Source organism: Pagrus major, chromosome 18, assembly GCF_040436345.1.
Source record: "Pagrus major chromosome 18, Pma_NU_1.0".
Taxonomy (NCBI): Eukaryota; Metazoa; Chordata; class Actinopteri; order Spariformes; family Sparidae; genus Pagrus; species Pagrus major.
This window is the reverse complement of record NC_133232.1, coordinates 30,413,863-30,427,214: the sequence shown is the minus strand read 5'-3', so window position 1 is coordinate 30,427,214 and position 13,352 is coordinate 30,413,863. Positions and strand designations below refer to the sequence as shown.

At 43.0% G+C, this 13,352-nt stretch overlaps 1 protein-coding gene and 1 long non-coding RNA gene across 2 annotated transcripts; one reads left to right on the top strand and one right to left on the bottom strand.

Moving 5' to 3' along the window:
- Positions 1–407: 407 nt before the first annotated feature.
- Positions 408–11,825, bottom strand: xkrx (XK related X-linked). Its single transcript, XM_073486789.1, has 3 exons — positions 10,921–11,825; positions 3,243–3,502; positions 408–2,026 (listed from the first exon to the last, which is right to left on the bottom strand). Exons 1-3 carry the CDS (start codon positions 11,277–11,279, stop codon positions 1,170–1,172), a joined length of 1,476 nt encoding a protein of 491 aa, XP_073342890.1. The 5' UTR covers positions 11,280–11,825; the 3' UTR covers positions 408–1,169.
- LOC141013183 (uncharacterized) lies at positions 3,414–4,384 on the top strand. Its single transcript, XR_012180426.1, has 3 exons — positions 3,414–3,527; positions 3,797–3,925; positions 4,301–4,384. It is a non-coding gene; the product is annotated as an uncharacterized lncRNA (long non-coding RNA).
- Positions 11,826–13,352: the final 1,527 nt, after the last annotated feature.

The following is a 13,352-nucleotide window of genomic DNA, read 5'->3' as shown; positions in this document are numbered from 1 at the left end:
GGCCGAAGTCCGCACCAACAGAAGCTCCTCTCTCCGGCAGGGAACAGAGATTTTCATCCTTCAGTTTATCACAAACATTCAAAATCAACACAGCTGCAGTTGGTCCGGGTTACCACTGGACAGAAAGGGTACGAAAACTTTATCTGCAAACAGTTTGCCTTTGCAGAAAATGAAAAGACTCGTTAATGATAAATTGTCAGGCTCTGTAATCATATCAGGGTTTTCTCTAAAACTAGTACAAGCAGGTAGTTTGTAGAAGAAGAAGATGAAGCGGTTCAATATACTAAAAACAAGCACGACGCGACTGAGCCGTTTGACCTGTAGGCTCCAGCCGGGGACAGGCCACCGAAAACAGGACAAACAGGAACTTCTGATGACCTTTTCAGATCATTAAAGGTGAGAATGAATGTGTGGATAGATTATTTTATTTCACTTTCAAGTAAAACAGTAGTCAAGGCACTGAACGAACTAACATAAAAAACAACAACAACAAGAAACAAGCAAACTGTGAAAGCACTTCAGTGAAGTAGAAGCTAATTCAGTGTCAGTGTTGTTAAGGTTATAACTCTGAGAGACACACACGAGCTCCTCACACTCCCACGTTTCTTCTGCCAAACTAAAACCTGTTTTTTTTCTCCATCAAGGCAACCTGACTGGACAATGAACAACAGAAGGCATTCATCACAGCAGGTTTATACAGAATGAGGAAGATGAATTCTTGTTCTTTTTTATTTTTTTTTTAAACTCTGTTTTAGTGCAGACGCTAACATGTGCAAAGGGGGCGTTCACCCTGAGAGGAAGTAAAACCGGTGGGGTCGTTCTCTCCCGCTCAGTCTTTTTCGGGCACTTCGGACACACTTGGCACGTTTCCAGCACACCTGGCTCAGTCCTGAATACGACCCGCTGCTGCTCTCTCAACGCGGCCTTTGTGCATATCTCGACATGCTACATTCTTTGGTAGACTGGGGTGTTGTGGTGCCCGAAGTGTACGTGATCGTGCACTTAAGAGAAGCTTCGTGCACTTAGGGGGGAAAGAAGTTTGTTCTCTAACTCAGAAACACAAAAACATTCTGGTTTTTGTCTGAAAGGACTCAAGGTCTTGTTCAGCAGCTCCAGCTGGGATACATGTCCACATCAGAGAACTTCAGTTTGTTCATTTAAGGCCCTCCTCACGCTGCGTCCATGATGTCTTCGACGATAGCCGTCTCCCGCTCTCCCAGCTGACTGGTGAGGTCGGGTTGTTCTGAGTTTTGAGGGTCCAGCAGCTCCAGTGGCTCCTCGGGCACCAGCACCATGGTGGCAGCGTTGGAGTAAGAGGGCGCCGGCTTCCGTTTCGCTCCCCTCGTTCCTTTATGGCAGCAGACGCAGTGCAGGCAGTCATGCACGTTGTACTTGAAGAGGCGTCTGCAGGGGTGGCAGAACTGGTAGAAGACCAGCATGAAGAGCACGGCCAGGCTGTAGCAGATCAGCAGCTGGACAGCCAGCAGCGGCGCGCACACATACTCATAGAAGTCTGATTTGAAGAAGTACCAGAGCGTGATGAGGATGAAGTTCTCGATGAAGCGTCCGCAGTAGTACATGGCCAGGCGGTCCCAGCGCTGCTTCCTCTCGATGAGCTCTCGGTGGGTGAGGTCCAGCTGCACCGCCGACCAGCAGAAGATGTTGATGCAGGCGTAGAGCAGCGTGAACATGCTCAGCACCACCGTGGTGCCCACCTTAGAGAAGTTCTTCTCCACGTCCTGAGTCAGCGAGCCTTTCCGGGCCCAGAACTCAGCCCAGGGGAGGAAGAAGAAGAAGAGCAGGTTCACCATCCCGACGAGGATGACCCAGTGCGTGAGCGCCGTGCTGAAGAGGACCAGAGCGATGACCCGGGAGGCGATCTCCAACCCTCTCCACACGATCATGCACAGGTAGGCCGCGGGGCGCAACCGCACCTTGTAGTCGTCGTATCGGATCTGGATGGCCAGGACGCTGCACACGAGGGCCCCGTATATGACGGAGATCAGGGTGATGATCATCAGAGCGCCTGTGGAACAAACAGAAGGCATCTGTTGGCATCAGACAATATGAAAATGTCATGTTTCACGATTATTCTGACCAAAATAATATCATTTATATTTTATTATTCCAATAATCATCAAAATATGCATACAATTCTTCACTGAAACATACTAGAATCACTTTAATTCACTTTTTTTCAAGACACAAACATTTTTATGCATCACAGGCAGGACGCCGATTGATTTTAGTCAACATCGTTTTTTAGTAAAAAACAATCTTAAATTCAGTAATCATTAATCATTAGGCCCCCTGCATTAATAAATGGCGGGCACACATCCGGAGGACCATACGTTACCGAGCTAGACAACTTTTTAAAGTCACTCGTGAGAATATTCAGGATTCAGTTTAGCCTAAAACATGATATTTTCTTACACGTAACCAGGTGCTTTTAGGTCAAACTGTAAGCACAGCAGTGTCACAACATGAAACTGAACAAAAAGAAATCTCAACATATTCTTGGTTTTCAGAAACATACATTGGGCGAAGTTTATTCTGGTGACTGGACTGAGCTCTGAGCACAGCCGTGCCTTTATACTGTTAATACAGCCTTTCAGAGAGGCTAGTAGGCTGAAGACTCTTGTTCTTGTTTTAATGAAGGCCTGACTGTTTGACACTGCACCCACTGACATTTACTAGTGTTTTCAGTTTGCTAAGAATCATCCCTCTGATGAAGATGCTCGGGGTAAGTTTGCCGTGTCGATGCGCTGATGTCGTTTTAGACGTTATGCTTTTTTTGTTAAAGTGTAAAATATCCTGCCTCTGTTATATATCTGTCACAATTACGATAACCACATTTGAGGAGATCATTGCAGAAGATGTGTGTAACGGGCGATATATCAATATTGGAATTGAGGCATTGGTCACGCTCTAAAAGACATCCCCTTATACACCAGCCTCTTAATAACTGTGGAGAGAAATGAGAGAGGGAGCGAGAAAGGACTTATTGGGTTATATCCATTATTTAAAATCTACCATCCTTACCTAACTGCACTAAGGCTGGCAGTGGCATTTCATTTGTACAGCAGAATTCAAAGTGATGAGTCATAGTCGTACAGACCTGCCAACCTCAAAGAATTTCATGATTTGGTCTTTTTTAAAAAGGTATTTCAACCTCGCCGAGAATAAAAATCAGGATGCAGCACTGTGGTGATTTTTGAATAAACCCACATAATCGTTCTCACCTCTCACAGGAAGGAAGTATTTCTCCTGGATGGTGGCGTACAGCTGGAGCGTCAGTTGCGGCGTGGAGCCCAGAAACGCCTGGATGACCGCGGTGCGTTTGAAGGCGTTCCTGTGAGTGGCCAGGGTGCGCTCCGATTGGCCGATTTCCAACTCCATGGGCATCCCCTGTCCCTTCTTCAGACTGATCTTCCTGGAGATGGTGACGTACGGCTCCTCCTTTTTACCCGACTTGAAGTAAACCACCAGAGCCTCGAAACACCTGAGGACGTAATGAAAGAGAGGCGGTGAGTGGAGGAATATTTCACACCAACAGAGGGCAGTGGCGTGTTTCGTTTGAGTTACACCGCAATCTGATGTTATGATGTCTTGTGTTGTTTTATATCAACAGTTAATCATAGTGTGAATACGTAAGGCAAAAATAGGAGTCGAATAAAGCAAAGTATCAGGTGCAGCAGCTTGTTTTCAGTCAAGGAATTAAAATGACAAATATATTTTTTCGTCATGGACACAACATTAATCTCACCCTAAACAGGCCTTTCTTTGTAAATCACAGCTGGACAAACACCAGCACTGCACTGAGAATCCACCAGAGGGCAGCCACAAGACAGAAAACACAGCTGCCTGAGGCCTGAATGTATACAAGGGAAAAAAGTCTGGGTGTGGTGCTCTTAATGTTTGCAAGGTAAATGCTCCTTGTGTTCGCTCACAGGGTGGAAATCGACACCATTCACGACGAGGGAAACATGTTTTTCACTACAAGACGTTTCTGTGCAAGAAGTGCAGACTGCTACTTAAAAAGGAATTCAACAAATATTGAGGATTTAGGTCAAATTTGACTGTTTAAAGAAATAATTCAAGCACTTCCTGACTGGTTTTGGAGGCCCTCATGACACAAAAGTTGTTAATTTAATTGCGGTACAAAAGTTCAAACTGCAACGAAGAAACTGCCTGGACTGGAAAGGCAAGGTTCCCTCTGCAAACAAATATTACGATCCTTTACTAACACTTGTAAATTGACCTGCGTGAACTCACAGCGCTGCACATCTGCTCTCAACAGACAAACCCACTCCTCCGAGGATTCCCACTGCTGCACCAGATCTCACATCACTGTGCAGGAATGTGATCTTTTGCTCCAAAAATCTCCAACGTTGGACATCAGACTTGAAGACTCCCAAAGAGGCAAAAGTACACACACTCTTTACCTATGTAGAAGTACAGATGCTTCTGTAAAAAAAGACTGATTCAACTTCTATACTCAAGTACAAGTAAGAAAGTACAGGTTCTGAAATGTACTCAGAGTATTAAAGTAAAAGGTTTCCCTCTGAAGGACATTTCTACCGGACAACTGAACCTCACGTCATATTAACATAATTCAAAGATGATTGAAGATGGCGAAACGTTACCAGTGGAAACACTGCTCCTGGTGTTAAACATAATTTTAACACCAGGCAGGCAACTCCAGGCAGAGGGCTGCAGGATTTCTGCAGACACGAGACCCTGTTCTCCACATTCGAGTCTCCCTCTCTGTTTACGTCTTGTTACATCTGCTGTGTGTGATAGGTTGAAATCAGTCTTGTGATGTTGGGAAGGCGGTGATGCAAAATAATAATATTTTTTAATTATCACACTAATATATAATTTCTCTTAGTGTTTTTTTCTATGAATTAGATGGTATTTTATTATGAGGATATTTATGTACTTCTGTAGTACTGTGACTGGATCAGCCAGACTTTATATTCTGATGTGAAGTTTTTTGTTTTTGGATCTCATTATCTAATGCAAAATGTTAATGTTAAAAGTTAAAGTAAAAAAGTTGTCAGAAATATAAATACTCAAATAAAGTACAGATACGTGAAGAATCTGCTTAAGTACAGTAGCAAAGTATTTGTACTTCACCTCTGAAGAATCCCACATGAATCTACTTCTTCATGGTTCAGCTATGTGCTGTGCTGACACTCCCGACTCAGCAGTCGGACATTTTCAGACGCTGTTGCTTCAGCTGCTACAAGAATGGAAACTTTACTTACACACAAGTCCCTGAACTGTGCTTCACCCAAGTGTTCGAGGCTGGAAGAGGAAATCTGCACACTCTTATCTCTCAACCAGCCCCTACACATAACGCTTACAGTATATCCTCTCCCAGACTGATAGCCACAGGCAGATGAGAGTCATTCAGCTTTAGTGCACGGTGTCTGTGATAAAGTAACAACAGAGACACCAAAACCTGATTTACTGACATATTTTCCCTGGAAATCTGGCAGCACAATGAGCTGAGGGTATGAGGGTTCTGAACTCGAGCCAGCGTTCACTTAGGATTCTGTAAAGCGACTGAGAGACAGAGAGGCAGACTGAATTTCACTTAGGGGGAAGGAAAAAACAGCATTACTGATGAATGCATTAGCCGAGAGAATCAATATGCTGACTTCCAGGGTAGCCCTGTGTATGGATTTATAAGAGGAAACACAGGCTGCTGCTCTGGTTTTGCAGTCAAAACATGCAATCTGTTCCCTCACAAGCATTATGGTGTAACAAATACCACATGAAAGAAGAGGAACTGCCTTTTAAAAGAAGTCCAGAGGCCGCTGTGACATCTGAAATACTGTTGTTCTCTGACTAAAGGGTGGCAGGACATTCAGGAAATTCTTTCAGCAGCTCTTTAGCAAGATTTGGCCGCTCAGGATTACCCCACAAGGCTCTTCAGGCTGTGGAGGGTGTCGAAAACAAAACAAGAGGCTCTGCATGCCGAGACTGGTCCGAGCTGACAGAGTAATTATTCGTTTCTGTCCCTACTTTGGGAGCAGGATCATTTTCTCAAGACAAGTCAGGACAAGGTGCCAGATTACCTGACCCTGCCTCCTATACTGACTGGATACTGTGTCACATTTTCTCCTGGTGGACTCCAAAACAACTTATTAAAAGAGGTTTATATGCAGTTATCTGTAAAAATGTGAGCCGAAATTCCAGTTCCGATAACTGACATGTTTGACAGCGCAGCCACAAGATCAGCAATTACACCATCACAGAGACGCACAAGAAACCTCCCATCTGAGCCGAGAAGAGCCTGTTTACAGCAGCTCAGTGTGGAGCAAGAAGAGCTGGAAATAAAACAGAAGAAGAGAGCGCAGAACATACCAGAATGAAATGTTCTGTAATTTGTTTTCTGGCTTTACAAGCATGCATCAGAGATGTGACGGATGACAATTTCACATTAGAGATGCAGCCGGCGTGGTTGCACAAACTCTCTGTGATATTGAAAGCCGCTTCATCGGTCACGGCTGTTTTAAATCACTTGCACGACCAAAGCGTTCTGAGGTGGAGGCAAAGACGTGAACGGGATCATAAACTAGTGTGCGTAGCTGAGAGATAACAGCTGCTTTTGGTTTTAGCAGCCTACTTTGTTCAGCGGGACAAAAATCCTGGATAAATTCTAGTCATGCTACTGTAGCAGCGTGGCTCTGTGGATGGCAGGGTCAGTCTGGCAATCACTTGGTCCAGACTGAACTATTTAAAATAGAAATGTGTACATGTATTGATGCTTACCAGAGGATGCATCCTACTGAGTTTGGTGATAATTTGACTTTTCCTCGAATGCCAAGTAACAAATCAGACAACAAGTCAAATGTGTTTGTCCAATACTTTCAGCTTCAGATGGATTTTGTGATTAGTGCTAATGATAGCATGCTAAACTGCTTCACTAAGATGGTGACCATCATAAATATACCTACTAAACATCAGCACGTCAGCATTGTCATTGTAAGCATGTTAGCATGCTGCTTAGCATTTAGCTTGAAGCTCCACTGTGCCCTAACAGCTGCTACACTCCACCTATTCAGTATTGCACTCTATGACACTGTTGGACTCTTATCAAAATCGACGCAGTAAAACCAGAGATGTCGCCATTTTTCCTCCACACATTCTTCTTCCTTTTAAAAAACCAGGTGCCTACATTACCCACAATGCAAATCAAACACCAACAGTTCGGTTGGAGAGTCAGGTGTGTTCTGCTAGCAGCTGCTCACATAGCCTGGAGCTGCTGCGTTACAGAGGTCTGGCAAGCTCTCTTCTTTCTACCGCCACACCTCCATATATATTTCGTTTTCTAACTTGGAGTCTTCAAGCTGAATACTGAATCAAAAATTCAACAGACTTGTCCCAGACCTCTAAACAGACTCTGATCTGTAAATGTAATTACAGCCAAAGGAATCATAAACACATAAAATAAAGAAACAATCTTGATGGCGATCCCTCAGATTTATTTTTAAAGAATTGTGACCAACACACATAATAAGCAGTATTTCACAGTTGGACAATAAATCTGTCTGGTGGCCAAACTATGTGATGATGACACGATTTCTAAATAACCTCAAAGAATTCTTTCACAATTTGGCGGCACGAAGAGGATCTTAACAAAACAATGACTGATATGCGCAGAATTTCTAAGATAGCATCAGTCACGTGCAAAACGAACGCTTTAGTTGGCTTTCTGTTGACGGACTTAAAGTATAAACAATCGCTAACACTCTCACTTCAGATTGAAATAGACTCTGGAGCTGCAGGTGGTGTCCTTCAGTCACTATCTCCAGTGTGTGAATAGATAATTGTAGACCTGGGCCTGACCTTGGTCCAGTTAAGTGTGGGAACTGAAAATCTGCTTTGAAAGAAAGAACTGGTCTCCACATAATGTGTTATATTGTCCCGGAGTCTTGCATTTTATTCTGAAAAGACCTGTTTTGATGCATACACTTTGATATAACACTGAAGATAAGATCACTTCCTGTCTTCTGAAAGGGAATACAAAGAGCTGCCTGATCTTCATTTTATCTGCATACTTCTTCTTATATCTGCAAACTGTTTTGAAATATGTCCCGACAGGCTGAACTGAAAGCTGAACCACAAATCAAGTTATTTATATGCCTTTTAGCAACATTTTCTCCAGCGAAACATTCTTCCTGTGGCATAAAACCTGCACGCAGCTGAAGAAAAGGTGGAAATTCTTGCCCTTTGAAAAGAGACACGCCCTTCATTTCATTTATAGCAGCTCCTCAGGGCTCACGGTTGACAAATCAAAGTTCAGAGAGAGAAGACAGAGGGAGTATCAGGTAAAGCTAGATTTGAATTCAAGACAACTCAACAAATAAGTCTCCGCCTTTATCTTCTTGCATGAGTCACGCTTCGTCAAACAGGTCTCTCAGCCGAGACCAACCGACACTATTTAAATAAGAGCACCTTCGCTCAACGGGAACAACATCTCTCCATTTAAAAACGAGAACACCTATTTGCTGCTTTTCATAAATCCCAGCCAGCCTGTCACGTTTTCCTTGGCTTTCAAGAATAAAAATCAAGCTGTGTTATTTCCGGCGACATCTTTAAACCCCCCTCTGACCTCCCCTCTCCTCCTGAGGTCTGGCTGGTCGGCAGCACCGAGGCCATAATCCTGAGATGAGGTCATACAACTGAGCGGCACAAGCGATAAATATGTGTTACTAGGGCAGTAGCCAGCTCTGCAGAGTCATTCGACAGACTGGTTTTGACAGTCTCGACTACAGGGAGGGGTTCACCTGAGGACGTGACCGCACCACGAAGACAGATTTCAAATTAAAAGACACTCAGGGCTCCTTATATTTGAAGTCCGTCCTTATTTCACTGTTTGGATGATGTGGGAGGTTGTTATGTTCATGCCGTCCCTCCTGTTCGTCATACTGGACAGGCTTTCCATCTGGAGTGTGATTCAGTTAACAGCCTATTGTGGCTCATAATGTATTAGTTGATGATCTGCAACAAAGCGATGCCAACTGTCAATCAACATCCGGGCTGCAAAAACAAGTATTTAGTCTATTAAATATCAAAAATATAGAAAAAAAAGCTGATCAAAACATCACAAAGCCAGACTTAACGTCTCCAAATGTCTTGTTTTGTTCGACCAAATGTCCAAAGCTCCAAAAATGTTGAGTTTACAATGAAATATGATGAAGGAAAGCTTCAAATCCTCACATCTGAGAGGCTGGATCACTATTTTTGCTTTAAAAATACTAAAAACTATTAATCCACTGCAAAAACAGCTGCCGATTATTTTCTGATCACCTAATGGATTAAGCGTTTTCAGCTCTAACCAGTAACCTACATTTTGGAAATAACTCTGGGATCCATAATGATTAATGACTGCTGCATCATGCTGCTCTCAGGGAGCCTTGGACGGCTTTTATGCACTCAACGAAGATTGTGAACTCAACTGAACTGAACTGCACTGTAAAAGAGAGCTGCATGTCCAGTTAGATGGACCGCTGATACACACACTGATAACAAAATAACAATTCTGCCAACAGGAAATGCCAATACTGTTGTTTTTGTTGTTTTTTTTGTTGTTTTTGTAGTTTTTTACCCCCCTTTTGTGATGGGTGAGCAAAGATATCTCGATTATCCAAAAAATAAAACAACTGTTAGCTGATAGCTGTTTGAAAGTGATTCAGTCAATCATTACACACAAAGCTATAAAACTACCTACTTAATGATAAGAGTTTTACAGTACAAACTGATCACAGGGATGTCATGAATGAGTAGCTGGTGAATGTGCAAACTCAAAAGTGATGCGACACATCAGGTAAACATCAGGTAAACATCTGCCACTGCAACCGGTGAATGATATCTTATTTGCTAATAGGAGTCGACAAGGTAAATATCGTCTGATACCGACGTAATCTTCAACTCTGTTGGACCAACAATCAAAAAAGCCAAAGATGTTCAAATTATTATCATTTATATGAGAGAAAATCATCAAATCCTCACATCGAACAAGCTCGAACCACCAGTGAATGTTTTCCACTTTTGTTTCGACTGAAACCAAAACTCTAATCACAACAGCTGCTGATTAATTGTCTGTCAACTGACTAATGGTAATTTTTGCATTTAATTTTCACTGGAAAAAATACAAAAATGCTGACGATGTGATTTGCTGGGGTGTGTGCCAAACAAGCGTTTTCCTGTTTTAAACCCCAGTGCTTCATCAGGGTCCCCACTCTTTTCTAGAGATCATTTTCCAGGACTTTTCCAGTGACGATCTAGCTGGTGTGACAGACGGGGAGCACGCCCATGCACTAATATATCCCTAAATGAGTCAATTTATAACCCCAATTTTCTCTTGTGAATTACAGCGTATTATCCATAGTTGCCTGAACGTCAATAGCTGAAGAGCATGAACACCAGTAACCAGTAAGGGTGGCTGGAAGTTTTGCTTTCATCAAGAGCAATAGTAAACATACAAAAGAAAAAAATAAGACAAGTCACTTGAAACAAACAACTCACTGGCTTCCTTTGAAGAAAAATCTACACTTTTGTAACACTATACAGTACACTACGAATACCATACTGTATTGTGTAGTTTAAGGGAGTTTGAATAATGGGACATTCTGCTTTTTCTCTCATTTTCAATGAGAAAATGGAAAACTGGTCAACTGGACCCGTAGGAGCCCTGTTCATTTATAATGGTATGTTGTGACACATGTGGGTATAACACTTGGCCTTAATGTGATTTCCATAATATTTCGATTAACTGTTCAGCCCTACAAGGTGGACTAACATGGAAAAACTACTTGGAGACTATCACGATGTGTACTGAATTGTCCTTTATCACGCCAGCCCCACCCATGGCCATGCCTCCGGTGTCGCCCCCACCTGACCCACCTGATAACAGGGCCCATCAGCAGCAGGTGCAGGAAGAGGACCAGAGGCCGGTCCCGACCCAGGTCTCTGTGGATGAACGTCAGCGCCAGCTGAATGAGCACGGCGGGCACCAGCATGAAGGTGATGGTGAAGCCCATCCAGATGTTATCGTCGGTGTTGTGGTACCTGCTGCAGAGCACGGCGGCGGTGATGAACTCCGCCAGGTAGAGGACGGTGGCCAGCACGACGCTGAGGGGCGCGTGGACGCGGCTGTGATTCACCACCATCATGACCCCGTTCTCCACCACCACCGAGGAGCAGTCCTGCGGGTCCAGGTCCGAGATGTCCCTCTCGTGCTCCTCCATGGCCACCTCGCTCATGTTGTTACGTGCGTCTCGAACCAGAGTAACGTCTTCCGGCGTGTCACCGAACCTCGCTAGAAAAACATCACTTTTAATATTCGCGTCCCTTGTTGCGTCGTCTCTCCCAACTTTCCACCAAGTTGATCATCGCTAGTTTCACATTTGATCTCGCTTAGCGACTCGGCCGCGCGGCCAAACGCTTGACAACCCCAGATCTTTTGTTTGTAGCGTCGTACGTGGCGCCGCCACCCTCGTTTAATCCAAACGAAACCACCTCACGGTCCGCGGTGATATCAGCGCCGACACCGGGGGAGTTCAGCCGCGTCATGCAGTCGCTTCATCAGACAGTCATCGTCACAACTCAGCGGCGGGTGTTTTTCTGTCGCTCGAAGTTTGATTAAGTGTGTTTTTTCCCTGTTAGACACACGCCGGAGCGCGGCTGCGGGCTGCGGGCTGCGGGCTGCGGGAGGTTTTGCGGACCTGTGCGGCTGCTGGCAGTTCGTGTCTCCAGACCCTTCACGCGCTGTCAGTAACGGCCGCGGCAAGCGAGCCAGAAACACAGGGGGCGAGACCGGAAGTGAAGGGCGGCCGCCTTCAAAGTAAGAGCGATTAGAGATAAGATAAAACAGAAGGTCGCTCATCACTCAAGATATTTATTTATGTACCCGGGAGTATCTGTAAAGACAGTGTATATATATATACATATAAATAAACAGACAAGAAACAATTAAAAAGCGACTGGCTGCAGCTACCCTGGAAATAAATATATAGGCATACTACATACTAAAATACATAGACCTACTAAAATAAAATAAGAGTCATACTCCAGTAAAAGTAAAGATACTAAATTATTTATTAAAGTATCTGATATAAAACATAGGTATCAAAAGATTATTGGACAGTAAAGTACATTAATTTAAAAAGGTGCTACTTCAGCTCTGATGCAGAATGTAATCTGCAAAGTAACTAGTAACTAAAGTTATCAAATAAATGTAGTGGAGTAAAAAGTACAATATTTGCCTCCAAAATGTCGTGAAGTGGAAGTATAATATACCAAAAAATGGAAATACTCAAGTAAAGAACAAGTACCTCAAAACAGTACTTGAGTAAATTTACATTTCATCTCTGGGTGTACTGTGAGTACTACTACTATTACTACAGCTACTACTGTACTTCAATTTTGAGTTAGTTGAGTATTACCATTTTCTGCTGCTTTATATTTCCACTCCATACGTTTGCCTGGCCAATATTGTACTTTTACTCCACTACATTTATTTGATAACTTTAGTTACTAGTTACTTTGCCATTTTATTGGCAAACAGAATTAAAAAATACTGACCCTAAACATCCAATAATCAAAAAAATGGTGAATATTGGATCTGATAATCAGTTGATCCATTATATACAGTTTATACATACATGTACATATATGTATAATTTACTTTAACTTGTACTTTTGATACTTTAGTACATTTAATATCAGATTCTTCAAGACTTTTACTCAAGTACTGTTTGTGTGGGTGAGTTTCACTTTTATTAAAGTAATATTTAATAGGATATCTGTACTTTTACCCATGTATGACTTTTGGGTACTTGTAACAACACTGGCTACTGGCCTACTACTACTACTACTACTACTATCAAAGGTCAAAGTCATAAAGTTTCAGAGACTTCAAAAGTCCATCTAATATAACTACAATTATGAGTAAGAAAAGAAAAGGATTTAGTGTTAATTGAGAGGAATACTGAGGTTTATTTTTACATTTCATTCTCTCTGGGCTACCTTTGCCAGACTAACTGCTGCTGATACAGTGAGAATGCAGTGTAGTTTTCTTACATACAGTATTTGGCCCGTCCAAATAGAAGCACTTTGGAGGGCGAGCACACACAGATCAGTTTCTCTGCACTTCCATTTTTAGTTTCCACCAACAGGGCGGACTTGGCCTTGTTATGGTGACCTGCAGGCCTGTGAGTGAACAGGTGCAGCACACACACACACCCACAGACTGAATCAGCTACTTAAACGTCACTCCATCTTCTCATTCAACATATTAAACACACACATTTCCTCATTATATTACTGTTTGTTAA